A 14850-nucleotide genomic window follows, 5' to 3' on the forward strand; every position below is an offset into this window, starting at 1 on the left:
TGGGAGGGTGTTGCTCATGGCCTACTTGTGGGCTTCCCATAGGCCACTGAGGAAGTTGAGTGCTGGACCCAGATAGGCTTTGGTTGTGATCCACAATGGTTCTTCTTATGTTCCCTGCCACATGGAGCTGCATAATTCAAGCTTCTGTGCTACCTCATTGTCATGTGTATCCATTTTATGTGCACACAGAAACATAGTACTGTTTATGCAGTGCTAAGCTTGAGGAGAGGGAACTATCTTAAATTCCACATCTAAGACAGAAATCCTAGCAGAGAGCTGTCCACTTTGCCCTGTTATTCTTTTGATCCTGTTTCTGTTTGAATCTTTTTCATGAAATGATGCTTGCTAAAGTTCATTGTATCTGTCTACCCTCTACTTCTGGCTAGGCTTAATGAATTTTCTTCCTTTCTCCCTCTTTGCAACATTTATGAGTATTTATTAAAAGGACTAGAGGCCACGATAGGATGAATTCTGTCTTCCTGAAGTTAGTAGTGATGTGAATGGAGAAATGTTATAGGCACAGCTTTATATCTACTCTTCATATCTACTCTTTGTAGATGCCAAAACCCATAAGAACTGTAATGCAGCTCAATTTTCACATTTTCCCCAGAAAAAAAATGACCACTTATGAAATGTTTGCAGCCCAAATAACTAAGTCCATGTTATTTGATGTTCAAGGAAATTTATTTGCCACTTACCTCCTTTCAAAATTGAAAGGAAGATCTCACCATCCCAGACCTGCTTAGTCTCAGTAAATTTATTGCATATACAGCTGCTGAAAGGCTGTTGAAGGTACACTGACATTCTCCACATATTTCATACATCTATGACTGAGTTATGATTTTATTTGGGAAGTCATCATATTCATTATACACAGCATCAGCTCACAATCTGGAGTAAGGCCCAATCTGGTCAGTGAGGATTATTCACAGATAAGCATGGATAGGCTTGTAGCCACAACTACATACGTTTGTATTCTTCCTTCCATGGAGCTCAAGATGGCACAGGTAGTTTTCCTGGGTGGTTTTCCATCCATATGTCAAAAGAAAAAAGAGCATTTCCACTATTGATAGCAATTATGCTAAAAGACTCCTCTAAATGATGGTAAATTAATTGTCTGTGGCTCAAAACACACTGCAGAAATAATCCAGTGTGATATCGCTTTAACTGCCCTGGCCCAATGCTAGGGATTTCTGAGAATGTAGTTTTGTGAGCCATTTAGCTTTCTCTGTAAGAGAGCTCTGGTGCCACAATAAACTACCATTCCCAGGATTCCCTAGCACTGAGCCAGGGCAGTTAAGGCAGTCTCAACCTGGATTATTTCTGCAGTGTGATTTGGACCTGTGTAAAACAGTGCTTTTCAACATGGTGCATTTGGAGTGGGTAGTAGAGGACTCCAGTAAGGGATGCGCATGTATAAACAATTTCATAAATGTTATTGACAGCAGCTCATCAATTCCCAAAAGCTAGTTTTTGGAAAAGACAACACTGTTATTGGAGGGTGATGAGTTATTGATGAGTGTGGAGTTACCCAATGAGTCATTTAGATTGGGGATGGAAGATGAAATCAAGTTTAATTTCATAGTTAGATGGGCATTCAGAATGTCTTGGGAATTGTAGTTAAGTGGACTAGAGCTTTCTATGGCCCTTTAGAGACAGGCCAAAATAAGGCTGCTTCGGGTAACTTTGGAGGTATGTTGTTTAAATGATGCATGCGTACTAAAATTCCAGAAGCTGCACCAAAGCTGCGCTCCAGTCCTTAGGACAGGATTGTGGCTTTGGCACAGCTTCCGGACTCTTAGTATGCATGCATCATTTAAACAGCATACCTCCAAAGTGACGCAAAGCAGCTTTATTTTGGCCAGTCTGTATGGGGCCTATGAGAGAATGGCAAATACCAAATTTACAGTCCCACACTTCTGTAGAATGGCTCCATCACAAGCAAAGTTATGTGAAATTCATGCAGCTGTGTGGTGCAAGTACACCTGCACCCAGACTAGCTGTGGTTAGGTACGATGATAGTCACAGTCCAGCCACCTGGAGGACCATAAGCGCCCCACTCTTAAGCTCAGAGGTGTCATGAAGATGCAGTACATGCACTTTCCTGTGTAACTATAAAAATCAGCAGGGAAGAGAAAATGGTGGGGTAGTAGAAGGTAATATGAAGACATGTTCAGCTTTGTTACATGTATGTAGTGTACAGGGAGCTGCTTGTTCAGTTACCTTTTGTCCAAACTGATTTTTCCCCCTGTGACCTCTTCTCTTCAGATATCTAATAATAAACATATATTTCATCACCACCACCCCAAAGTTCTTCATTTGGTGGTATTTTTGTGTTTTCAACCTGTGTGGTGACATTTTTGTGTTTTCTGCTTGCTTGGTGGCATTTTTAGCGTCTTCCAAAATGCCCTCTAGTTAAGTTTTGCCATTGCATACTTTTTTTCCCTCCATCTGGCTTATTCTCTTGACTATTGCTGGGAAAATTTGGCAAACTGACAGCAAGCGAGGATGGCTGTACTCAGTGGAACAGTCGTTGCAGTGTTATCTGTATCATCTTCATTCTTGGCACTTTCCTTCCATCCGTAATTAAAGTATTAAACACCTGCTTTTTCAGTCGCATTAAGATTTTTCTAAAAGTGACCAAACAGATCTGTGAGAGAAGTTAAATTATTGATCAGGCTATTTGAAATAAATGTGCAAACCTGAAACTGTAACTCCCATTTTTACTTGGTTTTATGAGGGAGGGTATTTGACCTTTTCAGATCCGGTTAAACCTTTACCCACTAGTCTGCATTTACTATGGTTGCTAGTGTTACTTTTTGGAGAAGCTCCTTTTGGGGACTATAAAACAGTACTTTGGGGGGTTCATTGGCCCAGCAGTAACTTTCCCAAGCTTTTCTTCTGCTGCTGTTATTGTAATCGCTAATACAGTCGGCCCTCCATGTTTGCGGCTTTGACTTTTGCGGATTTGATTAGTATGTTCTCTCTAGGAATTTCTAGGTCCTCCAATGCAACTCTGCTGGAAATTGACAATGGTGTTTCGCCGGAGTACTTGGAGATTACTAGAGAAAGCACTTCTCTAGGCATTTGTAAGTCCTCCAGCATGATTCTGTGGTCAACCTCTGCAAGATATTGACCATAGTGTTGCGCTGGAAGCTCTAGAGATTCCTAGAGAGGTGTTCTTTCAAGCAAAAACAGTATTTATTTGCAGGTTTTTAACACTTTCACGGGGGACCTATGCCCCTAACCTCAATGAATGTGGAGGGCCCACTGTAGTTCTACTATATGCTCCTTAAAACATGATACTAGACTAGCACGTGAACCAATGTTTTCAAGTTACAAACAGAAAAACGCCTCCTGAATCTTGGGAAGAACTTTCTGATGGTAAAAGCTTTTCAACAGTAGACTACACTGCCTTGGAAGACAGGGATTCTCTTCCTTTGAAGGTTGTTAAACGGGTTGGATGGTGAGCTTTTGACAGTTCTTTAATAGTATATTCCTTCATGGCAGAGGGTTGCACTAGATGGCCCTTGGGGTCTATTCCAGTCTTATGATTCTATTAAGTACAATTGATTTCACTGAGTTTTCTTTTATGTGTTTCTCAACCTGTTTCCCACATTTTATGTTTGTGTGGAAGATTCTAGATTATGAAAGACATACATAAACTGCTTCAGACATGATTTTCTAAACTAAAACAAGAGAGCGGAATTATTTGAATATGCAGGAGATTATTAAAATGGCCTAAGCCCCATGATTTCATTCACACAACCATGATTTTGCTCACACAAGTTCACACAAGTAGTGAACTTGCCTAATTTTTATATTTAGTATGGACAAATTAAGTGTTCATAGTGCCCAAGGAAAGGCAATGGCAAACCTCTGAAAAAATCTTGCCAAGAAAACCCCATGATCAGGTCGCCATAAATTGGAAACAACTTGAAGACACACAACAACAACAAATTGCTCTGTTTGCATATTTTAACAACATTAAGATGAGGTCAGTCTAGATTTAGGGCAAGGTTTCACAACCAAGGAACCATAAATCAATACATAAATCTGAGCTAAGATAGAATTATTATGCAGGGGTTCACTGAGACCTGAAAATTAATTCAAGGGTTCCTCCAGGTTAAAAAATTGAGAAAGGCTTGTCTAGAGTCCTAGGAATAAGGGAGAACATTAAGATAAGCCACTGGTCCATCTATCTTAATATCATCAACTTTGAGTGGCAGTAGTTTTCCAGGATTTTAGTCTTGGGTCTTTCATACTATCTGCTACCAAATCCTTTTAAGTGGATAGATATGTCAGCTATTAGACCTAAAACATTTTGCTTGTGTTCAGTTGGGAATGTCCAGCATGTGTTCTATATCTTCCAATTGTTTTTTTAAATACATACACAATTACATTGCACAGCACAAATTTCTAGTATGTTTAGAACTACAGTGACTAATTCCTCCCGCCACCCAAATATTTTCAGTTCTGCTTTATGAGAGTTTAGATAGCTTTCTCTTTTGGGATGGAGGGAAGGACAACTAATAGTAGACAGAGCCATGGAGGTCAGAAGGACCAAGGTAGCAAAACTGCACAAAAAGGGAAACTGAAGCAAAATAACTAAGAACATGTTTGCAAAGAAAAAGGTTGAAGGAAGATGTTCATACAGCAAGATCAGGCCTGTCTTTCAGACTTGCATTTTACTCCTCCGACATTATCCCCCAGAGACAAACATAGGATGCATATACATTGTAGAAATAATGCCATTTGACACCACTTTAAGTGCTGCAGCTCCGTCCTATGGAGACATGGGATTTCTAGTATTGCAAGGTCTTTAGCCTTCTCTGTCAAAGAGTGCTGGTACCTCACAAAACTACAAATCCTATGATTTTGTAGAATGAAGCCATGTTAGTTAAAGTGATGTCAAATTGCAGCTTGGGGGTGCTCCTCGACTCATCTCTTCACCTGACAGCTCAGGTGGATGCGACAGTCAGGAGCACTTGTTATCAGCTTTGGCTGATACGCCAGCTGCGCCACTTCCTGGAACCGAGAGACCTTGAAACAGTAGTACATGTGCATGTCACCTCTCGATTGGACTTCTGTAATGTGCTCTACATGGGGCTACCCTCGTGCCAAGTTCGGAAACTTCAACTTGTACAAAATATGCCAGGCAGGGTGATTACAGGTACTTCTCGTAATGATCACAACACCGGTTTTGAAATCCCTTCACTGGCTGCCAATTAGATTCCAGGCAAGGTACAAGGTGTTGGTGATTACCTTTAAAGCCCTACATGGCTTGGGTCCAGAATACTTAAGAGAACCCCTTCTTCCGTGCTGTCCGTCCTGCACTCTAAGGTCCTCGGGGAAGAATCTACTTCAGCCAAAAAAATCTAGACTAACCTCAGAGGGCCTTCTCCATCACTGCTCCAAAACTATGGAATGACCTGTCGAAGGAGATCCGCCACATTTCTACTCTTACAGCCTTTAAGAAGGCTCCTAAGACGGATCTCTTCTGGCAGGCCTTCCCTACCTAATTCCTCTCCCCATTTACTGTGACTTACGTCGCTCTGTCCACCAATTCTTTTCTTAAATTTAATGAGAAAAATTAAATTAAAATTAATTAAAATAAAATTCTTGCCTCAAGAAGAAAAACCTTCCCTCTGTACCTACTGTCATCATCAGACTTGGGAGGGAGTGAAAAAGAGAGGCCCAGTTCCATCAAGTCTAGCTGTGAATTCTGTGACTTAGGTCACTCTCTTTTATCTTATTTTATTGTATTCTCTGTATTTTTATTGCTGTAACCCGCCCGGATTCCTTGTGATTGGGCAGGCTATAACATTATTATTATTATTATTATCATCATCATCATCATCATCATCATCATCATCATTTCTGCAATGCAGATGCACTCTTAGAAAGCTAAGCAATAGAAGATGGAACGGAATGGTTTACTGTGGCGGAAGCAAATAAAGGCAGAATGGCCATACTAGCCAGAAGGGGAAATATTTGTAGGCTACAGAAAGGGGAAATGCCTTCTATTTTTGTATAGAAAAAGGAGCCCCCAAACAACATAGGCTCTTTTTCTGTGAGCCTCCTGGGTTTTAAAGCACGTCTTAATTATTATAATAATCTTTTCCCCACTTTCTGTTTTAAATGTGACCCATTCACATGGATACAGAAACCAGTCAGGACTCCTTAGGTTCTCTTCTTATAATGTATTACCATTGGGAAGAGAGAGAGATCAAGAGAAAGTGAATGCATGCATTTGTCTAAGCAATTTCTCTTTCTATTGAAAGGACCTTAGTACAGTTTTATCTTTGTTTTTAAAAATCCTTTGGACCTGCCCTTAAACCAAAAGAAAAATGCAAACATACATACACTGTGCTTAAGTGCAAAAACTTAAGTTTCAGTCTTGGAACCACTTCCCTCCTCCAGTCTTTCACATACATAGACCACTTTAACAACTTGATTGTTCTCAACTTACTACTGATAAGGTGGTGACAAGAACTGACTTACACCAATGAACAAATAATGTAAACAAAAAACATTCTCCAGCCAATGAAAATATTATTTTGGTCACCTACTCATCTTTAGGTTTTCACTCTTTATTTCTGTTTCAGCACAAATATTATGTATCTCAGATGCTGTCAGTACAGACAACACTATGGCTTGAATCCTATTGTTAGTTTCAACTAGTATAGATCCATTAAATCAGTAGAATTGTCTCACTGGTTGACTCACAACTTAACAATTGATTCAGTGGGTCTATATCTGAGACTAACAAATAGGATTCAAGCCTGGATATTTGTGACCGTCCTTATCTTGCCTTTGAGCTTCCAAGTAGTAGCTGGTTAACTAATTTTGGAGTCAAAACACTGAACATATCTTTAGTCTTCTACACTGGCAGCAGTCCTTAAGCAGATGAATTTTTTAAAAGAATGAAAATGCATACAACTGTGTCTGCTAAGTTTATACAGTCCTGCAAACCATCATTTATTGATTTGAAAAGAACTTGTTCTTCCACTCCAACTGATGGCTTTTCTTTGCATTTACTATTTTAATGCAAACCATTATTTGCTGTGAGGTATGAATCAGCAAGCTGTGGTTTGTGCTTGCTGTCCAAACCTGTATTGAAATTGTCTGACCATGGTATTTCCCTGCCACTGCCAGTTCAAAATTTGGTGCTCACTTGGGATGATATTCCATGTCTCTCAAAGTATTTTTCCTGCTGCAAGGTGATGTTTTCCTCTCCAATCATTTTGTGGTATATATATATGTACATCCAGGTCTAGTGAAAAAATGGTACCTGTGTAGAAATCGGGTTGGGGCATTTCTCAGGCATCAGGATTTCCATTTTAGGTATCTACCACAAAGCAATTGCAAAAAAAAATCAGCTGCTAGACTTTGTTACTTTGTGTTAACTTTGCTAGGCAAAATTACGTAATGCCATTATGATCGAATGTGGCAGCACTGGCGCTCCCTTTTGGGGAGGGGGACCCAGCTGCCCAAGACTTTGTTCAGCATGTGATTTTTTTGTTTTGCTTAATATTTAATGGTTTCTTAGAATGCTCAAGGGAAAGAAACAGAAATATTATTTGGCTGCACAGTTGGCACAGAGCCTAGTCAATACCTTTGCCTTCCATTAATTTTGAGAACCTACTATTGTGTTTCTCAGCAAGAGGTTTTTGACAGTGGATGATCTGTGGCCTATTCTTGCTGGTTCAGTGGGTGACAGTATCACCTTGAAGTGGGAGAACTAAGGTTCAGAGTCCCATAAAGCTAGCAGTATGCTCTTTAATCAAGCATCCTCTCTTAACCTAACCCAGCCTTCCCCAAACCAGTGACGTCTGGGTATGTGTTAGATTACAATCTCCATCCCATCCAGCCAGCATGTCAGTGGACCATTGTAGCTTGGATGATGTAGCAGTTGTCCAACACATAGGAGGGCACTAAGCCGGAGAAGACTGATTTCACCTACCTTCCATGATTGTTGTGAGGATAAGCTACAATAACCCCCATTTATAACAGGTATACTACCCTAAGCTACTTGCAGAATGACAAGTCCCTTTCAGTTGGGTTTATCAAAATGAAGACATATTTATCACAGACAGGCTGATGAAGCTCCCATTGAAGGTTTTGAGTTGATGTGGTCGTCAAGGGAAAAGAGCAGAGAATGCTTCTTTTAGAAGACATTCTGGTTTTCCATAGTGGAAAGGCCTAATAGCAGTGCTGCTAATGTGACCAGCATTTTTTCTTTCTTTCTAAAAGAAATGCCAGACATGGATGGAGGAATGAGGTGTGTGTGTGTGTGTGTGTGTCATTGGCACTGGAGTGTATAAGGAAGAGTGTTTTAAGCCTTACTTCTCAGCTGCAATCTTAGTAAAAAAAAAAAATCTCTGTTCACTGCCTGGGCGGTTAGTATGGGGGAGTGCAGAAACTCCCATCTGTGCCAATTTTTTTTAACTTAAGAGAATTTTTACTTAAGAGTTTAACACACACACTCCTCCATCTCTGTGCTACAGTGCTGGTTACTTATGCCCACCTGCACCTAGCCTTCTATTATTATTGCTGGTCACAAAAAACAGAGCTTGGAAAATTACTTTATACACTGGCTGGGGGACATTGTTTTACTTTATGCAGCAAAGGAAGGAAAGAGTCTCCCTGTTACTGCCTGAATTGTCACACTTGACAACTAGAGGATACATAGTAAGGATTGAAAATGGTTCTTTCTGACCTTTGCGTCATGTAAAGCCACAGAAATCTTCCTTTGGCTACCCCTATGCCTGCAGCTCAGAGACATGTGTGGTAAAGAAAACCCGTCATCTTATTCCTTTCAGGCAGCCAGGAAGAGAAGGCTCTAATGCATGTTTTGGCAGCGTTTTCACAGTGGGAGTAGACCAACTGTGAATATGTCCCTCACACTTTAGTTCTTTCTCTCCTTGGCTCAGCTGAAGCTGTTGCAAGAAATGTAGCGACAACAAAAACAAGGGAGAAAAGAAAGAGCAGCACCCAGTAATCCAGAAGCAGTAATGCACAGGAGAAAAAATGAAAAAAGAAAAGAGTGCAGGAAATGCAATCTTTATTGTATTTTATCACAAGAGACAAGTGTTGTAGTATGTTGTTGTTGTTAATTGCCCTCAAGTCAACTTCTACTCATGGTACCCCTGTGACTGAGGCATCTCCAAGACCCCCTGTCCTCAACCTCTCTGCTCAGGTCCTGCAGCCCCAGGCCCATGTCACTGATTCTCTCCATTTGGCATGCGGTCTTCCTCTCTTTTTTTACTGCCCTCCACCTTTCCTGGCATCATTGCCTTTTCTAATGATTCATTTACATCATGTGGCCAATGCACAACAGTCTCAATTTAGGTATCTTGGCTTCCAGAGAGTGTTCAGGCTTCATCAATTCTAGAATTAATTTGTTTGTCTTCTTGGCCCTCCATGGTATTAGTATTTTTCTCCAGCACCACATCTTAAATGGGTTGACTTTCTTCCTACTGGCTTTTTTTTTTTTTATTACTGTCCAGCTCTCATATCTGTACATGGTAATGGGAAATACAATGGCTTATAGTATATCTCAGGGCCCTAATGAGAAATTTTCCATTCAGGGCTTCTGGCAGTATGAAACAAGAGCCTTGTGGTGCTATGACAAGTGTGTTATGGAAGCTTCGGGGAAGGAAAAGCAGCACCTCATTTCCCTCTCCTCCTCCCACTGTGGTGAACCTGATCACTTTATTGCTGTTCATAGTCTGAGGGAGAAAAGGAAAGGAGCAAATAGGATCCTTTTTCCTTCCCAAGCTACTGAAACTACTTTGTGTGCTAGCTGAACTTTACAGCATGCATTGCCTCCCACCAGGATATGATAAGCAGCTAACAACTTCCAGGGGATGGTCAGAGGCAACAAGAACAACAAAGAGTCTTATGACGCTTTGAACAGATTTATGGTAGTGTAGGATTTAATATACTGCAACCCACGGAGTAGACTTGAGCCAGTGAAAGCTTAGGTAACTTTTTTTTAAAAAAAAGTCCTTACAACTGATGTACATTTTCTCCGATTTGTATTCTGTGTGTTTTTCCTTTTCCTTTTAATTTAGAAAATTATACAGCGTTTCCCCATCTCTTGAGGATGTGTGAATCACTTTGTTGCCATACTGACAGCACTGGACTGCCATGGTCAATAACAGAAGGGATAGTGATGCACACTGCTGTGTTTCTTTCATCCCTGGATTGTCTTCTTTTTCCCCTTTATACCACACAAGATCTGAGATGGAGGACCATAGGCTTTGGACGCAGCTGTGACTGTTAGAGTGGAATCATAGTGCTATAATTGTGTAGAGTGAAAGTGGCCCTAGAAACAGTTTAAAAAATCTGTGTGCCCCCCCATTCCCCATAGCTGCATGCACTACATAGGAAAGAACAAAATACTTTGAAAAGTTCATTTTGTTTGATTATCCCTATGTCTTTAATTCTTCTGCTAGAAAGTGTGGGCAGTGTGTCTGTCTAAAAACAATGGAAGTGCTATAGAAAGGGTTCACCACTGTGACCCTTCAGATGTTTTTGGACTGTAATTCCCATAATCCCTCAGTGCTTAACTATGCTGGCTACAGCTAATTGGACAGTTGTGGGCAAAAACCATCTGGAGTTGCCAAACCTGTTCTAGAGTTTGGAAACTAGTGGCACAGCAGTTCACTTGTCTTCTTTTTTGTCACTTACTAGAACTCATATCTGTTCTCAAATCTACAGAGATCATGTTTTTAACAGTGTGCTCTTGCTTTGTAGTTTTCATCATGGGGGACATGAAGACTCCAGATTTTGATGACTTGCTGGCTGCTTTTGACATTCCTGATCCAACCAGCCTTGATGCAAAGGAAGCCATTCAGACAGCTGGGGAGGAGAATGAAAACCATCTCAAGCAGTCAGGAATTTGTATTGATGAAAATGCATCCTTGTCCCACACAACATCAGCTTCTGATGTCCCTGTCGTCAGCGTTATTGTGAAGAATACATGTCGTCAAGAGTCGTTTGAAGCAGAGAAGGAAGGCAACCACCTTGGCCCAGGCCTGTTACACAATGGATTCCGTGGCTCCGATCTGCCTCTTGAGACCCATAACTATGGGAAATTTGATTCTGCCTTCATCAATGGTGATGGCTTGAGGAACTATCCTGAAAAATTGGAACAGTCAAAGCCAGAGCCATTACCAACATTCAGTCAGTTCAGCCCTATCTCTAGCCCAGAACCAGAAGATGCATTGAAAGAGAACAGTATTGTAGATAAGCCTAAACTTGCCCAAACCTCATATTTCCCACCACATCCAATGTATATTCCATCTGGGTCATCGGTGTTAGATCTCCTTAGTAGGACCCTGCCAGAGCCAGAGTTTAGTAGATTTATGTCAACTGGACCATCACTGCTAGATCTCCTTAGTAAGAAACTACCAGAACCAGAATTAAGTATGTTTGATCAATACTGTAAAAGAGACCCAAAGATAGATGTGCATGGACTGCAAGAAACTAGATTGGATGTGGGCAGGAGGGAACGTGACAAGAGCCCAGAGAAACGTGAAACATCCAGCAAAGATCTTGCAGACACGAACAATTTCCTTGGTGAAGGTTTGCCACTTGGCAACTTCCATAGCAATAACTTAGAAGGTAAAGGAGCTGTGCCTGAGATGAACTTGTCTTCATCAGTCCCACCTCGCCAGCGCATCAAACCTGCTCACTCTAAATTGTCATCCTGCGTGGCTGCACTTGTAGCCCTTCAGGCCAAAAAAGTGGCAGGTTTCTCAAAAGAGGATCAGACAAATGTGACAAAAGAGCCTGCTGGTCCCTTTAAAGATGGCATTAAGGGAAGTCCCAAAATGCCAAAGTCACCAAAAAGTCCAAAGAGCCCCCTCGAGATTGTGAGAAAAGTCAATAAGCAGCCGGAGTCTCCAAGGAGCGTGTGCAGTGACACTAGTAGCAAAGGCTCTCCTTCAGTAGCAACTGGTTCTCCCCCAGCAATCCCCAAAGTCAGGATCAAGACTATTAAAACCTCTTCTGGAGAAATCAAAAGAACAGTAACAAGAATCTTGCCAGAAGCAGATGATTTTGGCAAATCCCCCCAAGAATCGCCGGCAGAAAATTTAGTAACGGAAGAATTTGTTAAAGTCTTTCCTTCACCAGATCAAAGTGCATCCATGGAGATGGAGTCAAGCAAGGGGTTTGCTAAAGCCACTACTCCAGAGGCAAACCTAGCAAGCCCGCAAGCAGAAGGCATGATTCCAGACATTCCGGTAAACAGCATCCCTGGTGTGTCTCTGCTGGCAAACAGTAGCAGTGGAACAATAAAAGTAGGGAGTGGAGGACAGCAGTCAGGCAAGAAGCAACACCCAGGTGTAGCAACCCAGGCCTCTAACCCTGCCAGCCTCCTTCCTAAAGCTGTGCACTTGGCCAATCTCAATTTAGTTCCCCACAGTGTTGCTGCTTCTGTGGCCGCAAAATCATCTGTGCAGCGCCGTGGTCAGTCCCAACTAACCCAAATGTCAGTGCCACTTGTGCACCAAGTCAAGAAAGCTGCTCCTCTTGTTGTGGAGGCATTCAACAAAGTGTTGCATGGTGCCAATCCTGTGCCAATCTATACTCCAAACCTCAGCCCTCCTCTTGACAGCAGTATTCATGTTCCGGCCTCCGGATATTGTTGCCTGGAATGTGGTGACTCGTTTGCCTTAGAAAAAAGTCTCACCCAGCACTATAGCAGGAGGAGCGTCCATATTGAGGTCATGTGCACTCAGTGTTCAGCAACATTGCTTTTCTTCAACAAGTGTAGCTTGCTCAAACATGCAAGGGATCACAAGAGCAAAGGCTTCATCATGCAGTGTTCTCAGCTGTTCATGAAACCCATTTCCTTAGACCAAATGTTTTCACCTTCTCCAACAACAAGCTCATTGACATCTTCAACCTCTCAGAGTGCGCGTTTGCCTTCCCTCCCACATAAGACTTGCACTACACCAGGTAGTGGGACTGGGGGTTCAACAAACAGCCAGCCAGCTCTGCCTCTGTACACGGACCCATTGAGGTTAATTCGTCATGGATTAAAGTGTTTTGAATGTAATAAGCAGGCACTAGACTATATAGCCCTAGCAGCACATTATCAGAGAACCTCAGAAGACAACGAGGGACTGGTAAGTAATTTTCTCCAGATCTCAGCTGTTTTTGGTGGGCTGCATTAAAATTAAAAATAGAAGAACCTCAAATATACATTACGCTGAGAATGAGATATAAGTTTCTACTTCTTGCCATATTTTGATGAGATGCACATGTTGTCAGATCTTAGGTGGGAAATAAAAAGGTAATGGAAATGGTAATCACTGTGGGTTGGATGGAGATAGACATACCTAAAGTAGCCTTACTGAAATCAGTGGAACCTAAGCTTGTCATGATTAATTTAAAGGCCAATAACTTAAGTCAGCTTTATTTCAGCAGGTCTACACCAAGCATGACTAAATATATGTCCAGTCCTGTGTGTGGGTTTATGATGATTGAATCTAAAACATGAATGTCATGCCACCCCTTTGTGGGCTGGATCAGGGCAGAAAGCCACTCCTTTTTTGCGCTGCAGAAAGGACACCCCCTTTCACAACTGCCGCAGCTCTTCTCTGCTCCTGCAGCATGTGGCGTCTAATTGTTGTGCCGCAGGAGCATTCCCATGCTGCCTGTCTTCTGGGAGGGCAAGCAGCATGACTCTGGCTTGGGGGCAGAGCCGGGGCATGGGACATGCGGTCACCAGGCCCTCACGCCACCCCCAAGCCGGCCCTTGTAGCCAATCTGTTTTGCCCCTAAGTTAATACCTCAGAGAAGCAAAACAGCACCATTTTGGCAACCAAAAATATTTTTTTCAACCAACAACAACAACAAAAACTGTATCCTGTCCCAGTCCTTTCTTTGAGCCCCAGTAGGGACCAGATCATTCCATTTTTAAAAGGTTTGGGGTGAATGAAAAAAACCAAAACACTATCTAGATTATTTCAGTATTATACATTAAAGCAGCCCCCATTCCTCTTACTGACCCCTGGAACTTAAAGTGCAAGCATCATCTAAAAGCTGTTCATTTATTTTACAATAATAACTAAAAGCTGGTTGAAAAAAGCATGGAAGTGCAAACTGGAAGTCATTTCTTGTCATTTCCAGATTGCCTTTTGGGCTGGTGTTCAGCCCAGAATTTGCTATAGGGGCATGGGAGCAAATATTGGCTCCTGTCCCTGACTTAGCAGGCTGCAGTCCTTGACATGCTTACTTGGAGGTAAGTTGGATTGAAATTGGTGTGACTTGTTTCTGAGTAAAAGTGGTCGGGATTGTTTAAGCTCACAAGCCAGTGCAGCCTTTTGAAACCATATGTTTAAACAAGCTCCAGTCTTGCCACAGTGATGTAACACACTATCAGATATTTTTACCAATCATTTGTCTCTGTCATTATGCTACCTGCTTTCCATTGGCCTGATAGCTTCTGAAATTCACAAAGCAATCTTGGAATACTTAGAGTGGGCCTTAGAACCACTTAGAGTTAGTGCATCTGATTTCAACTGCAACATTTTTGTTTTTGCATTAAACCATTCTTTTTATTAGAGTGGTGCAGTAGTTTAAATTTTGGACTAGGATCTTAGGGACCAAAGTTTGAATCCTTGGTCAACCATGGAAATTCACTGGGTGACTTTGGGCAAGTCACATTCTCTCAGCCTCAGAGAAAGGCAGTGACGAGTCCTCTGAATAAGTCTTGTAAAGAAAAACCTGATTATTTCACTACATCAGAGTTCACATAAGAACAACTGTGCTTATTAGCAAATTGGCAATAAGTAAGAAAAGGAAAATTAAAAGACAGAGAAATTAAAC

General features: G+C 41.6%; 1 protein-coding gene across 2 annotated transcripts in view; it reads left to right on the forward strand.

Annotated features, from left to right (window-relative positions):
• ZNF592 (zinc finger protein 592) overlaps positions 1-14850 on the forward strand; it is a 52140-nt gene that overhangs the window by 3284 nt on the left and 34006 nt on the right. For both annotated transcript variants that reach the window (XM_089538752.1, XM_089538753.1), the window contains exon 2: positions 10765-13145. In XM_089538752.1, the coding sequence (XP_089394878.1) occupies positions 10773-13145 (2373 nt within the window). In that variant the 5' untranslated portion in view covers positions 10765-10772. The remainder of the gene's footprint in view (positions 1-10764; positions 13146-14850) is intronic.

Source organism: Sceloporus occidentalis, unplaced genomic scaffold (assembly GCF_023333645.1).
Source record: "Sceloporus occidentalis isolate IW3139 unplaced genomic scaffold, rSceOcc1.0.p SCAF_9, whole genome shotgun sequence".
NCBI classification, from domain to species: domain Eukaryota; kingdom Metazoa; phylum Chordata; class Lepidosauria; order Squamata; family Phrynosomatidae; genus Sceloporus; species Sceloporus occidentalis.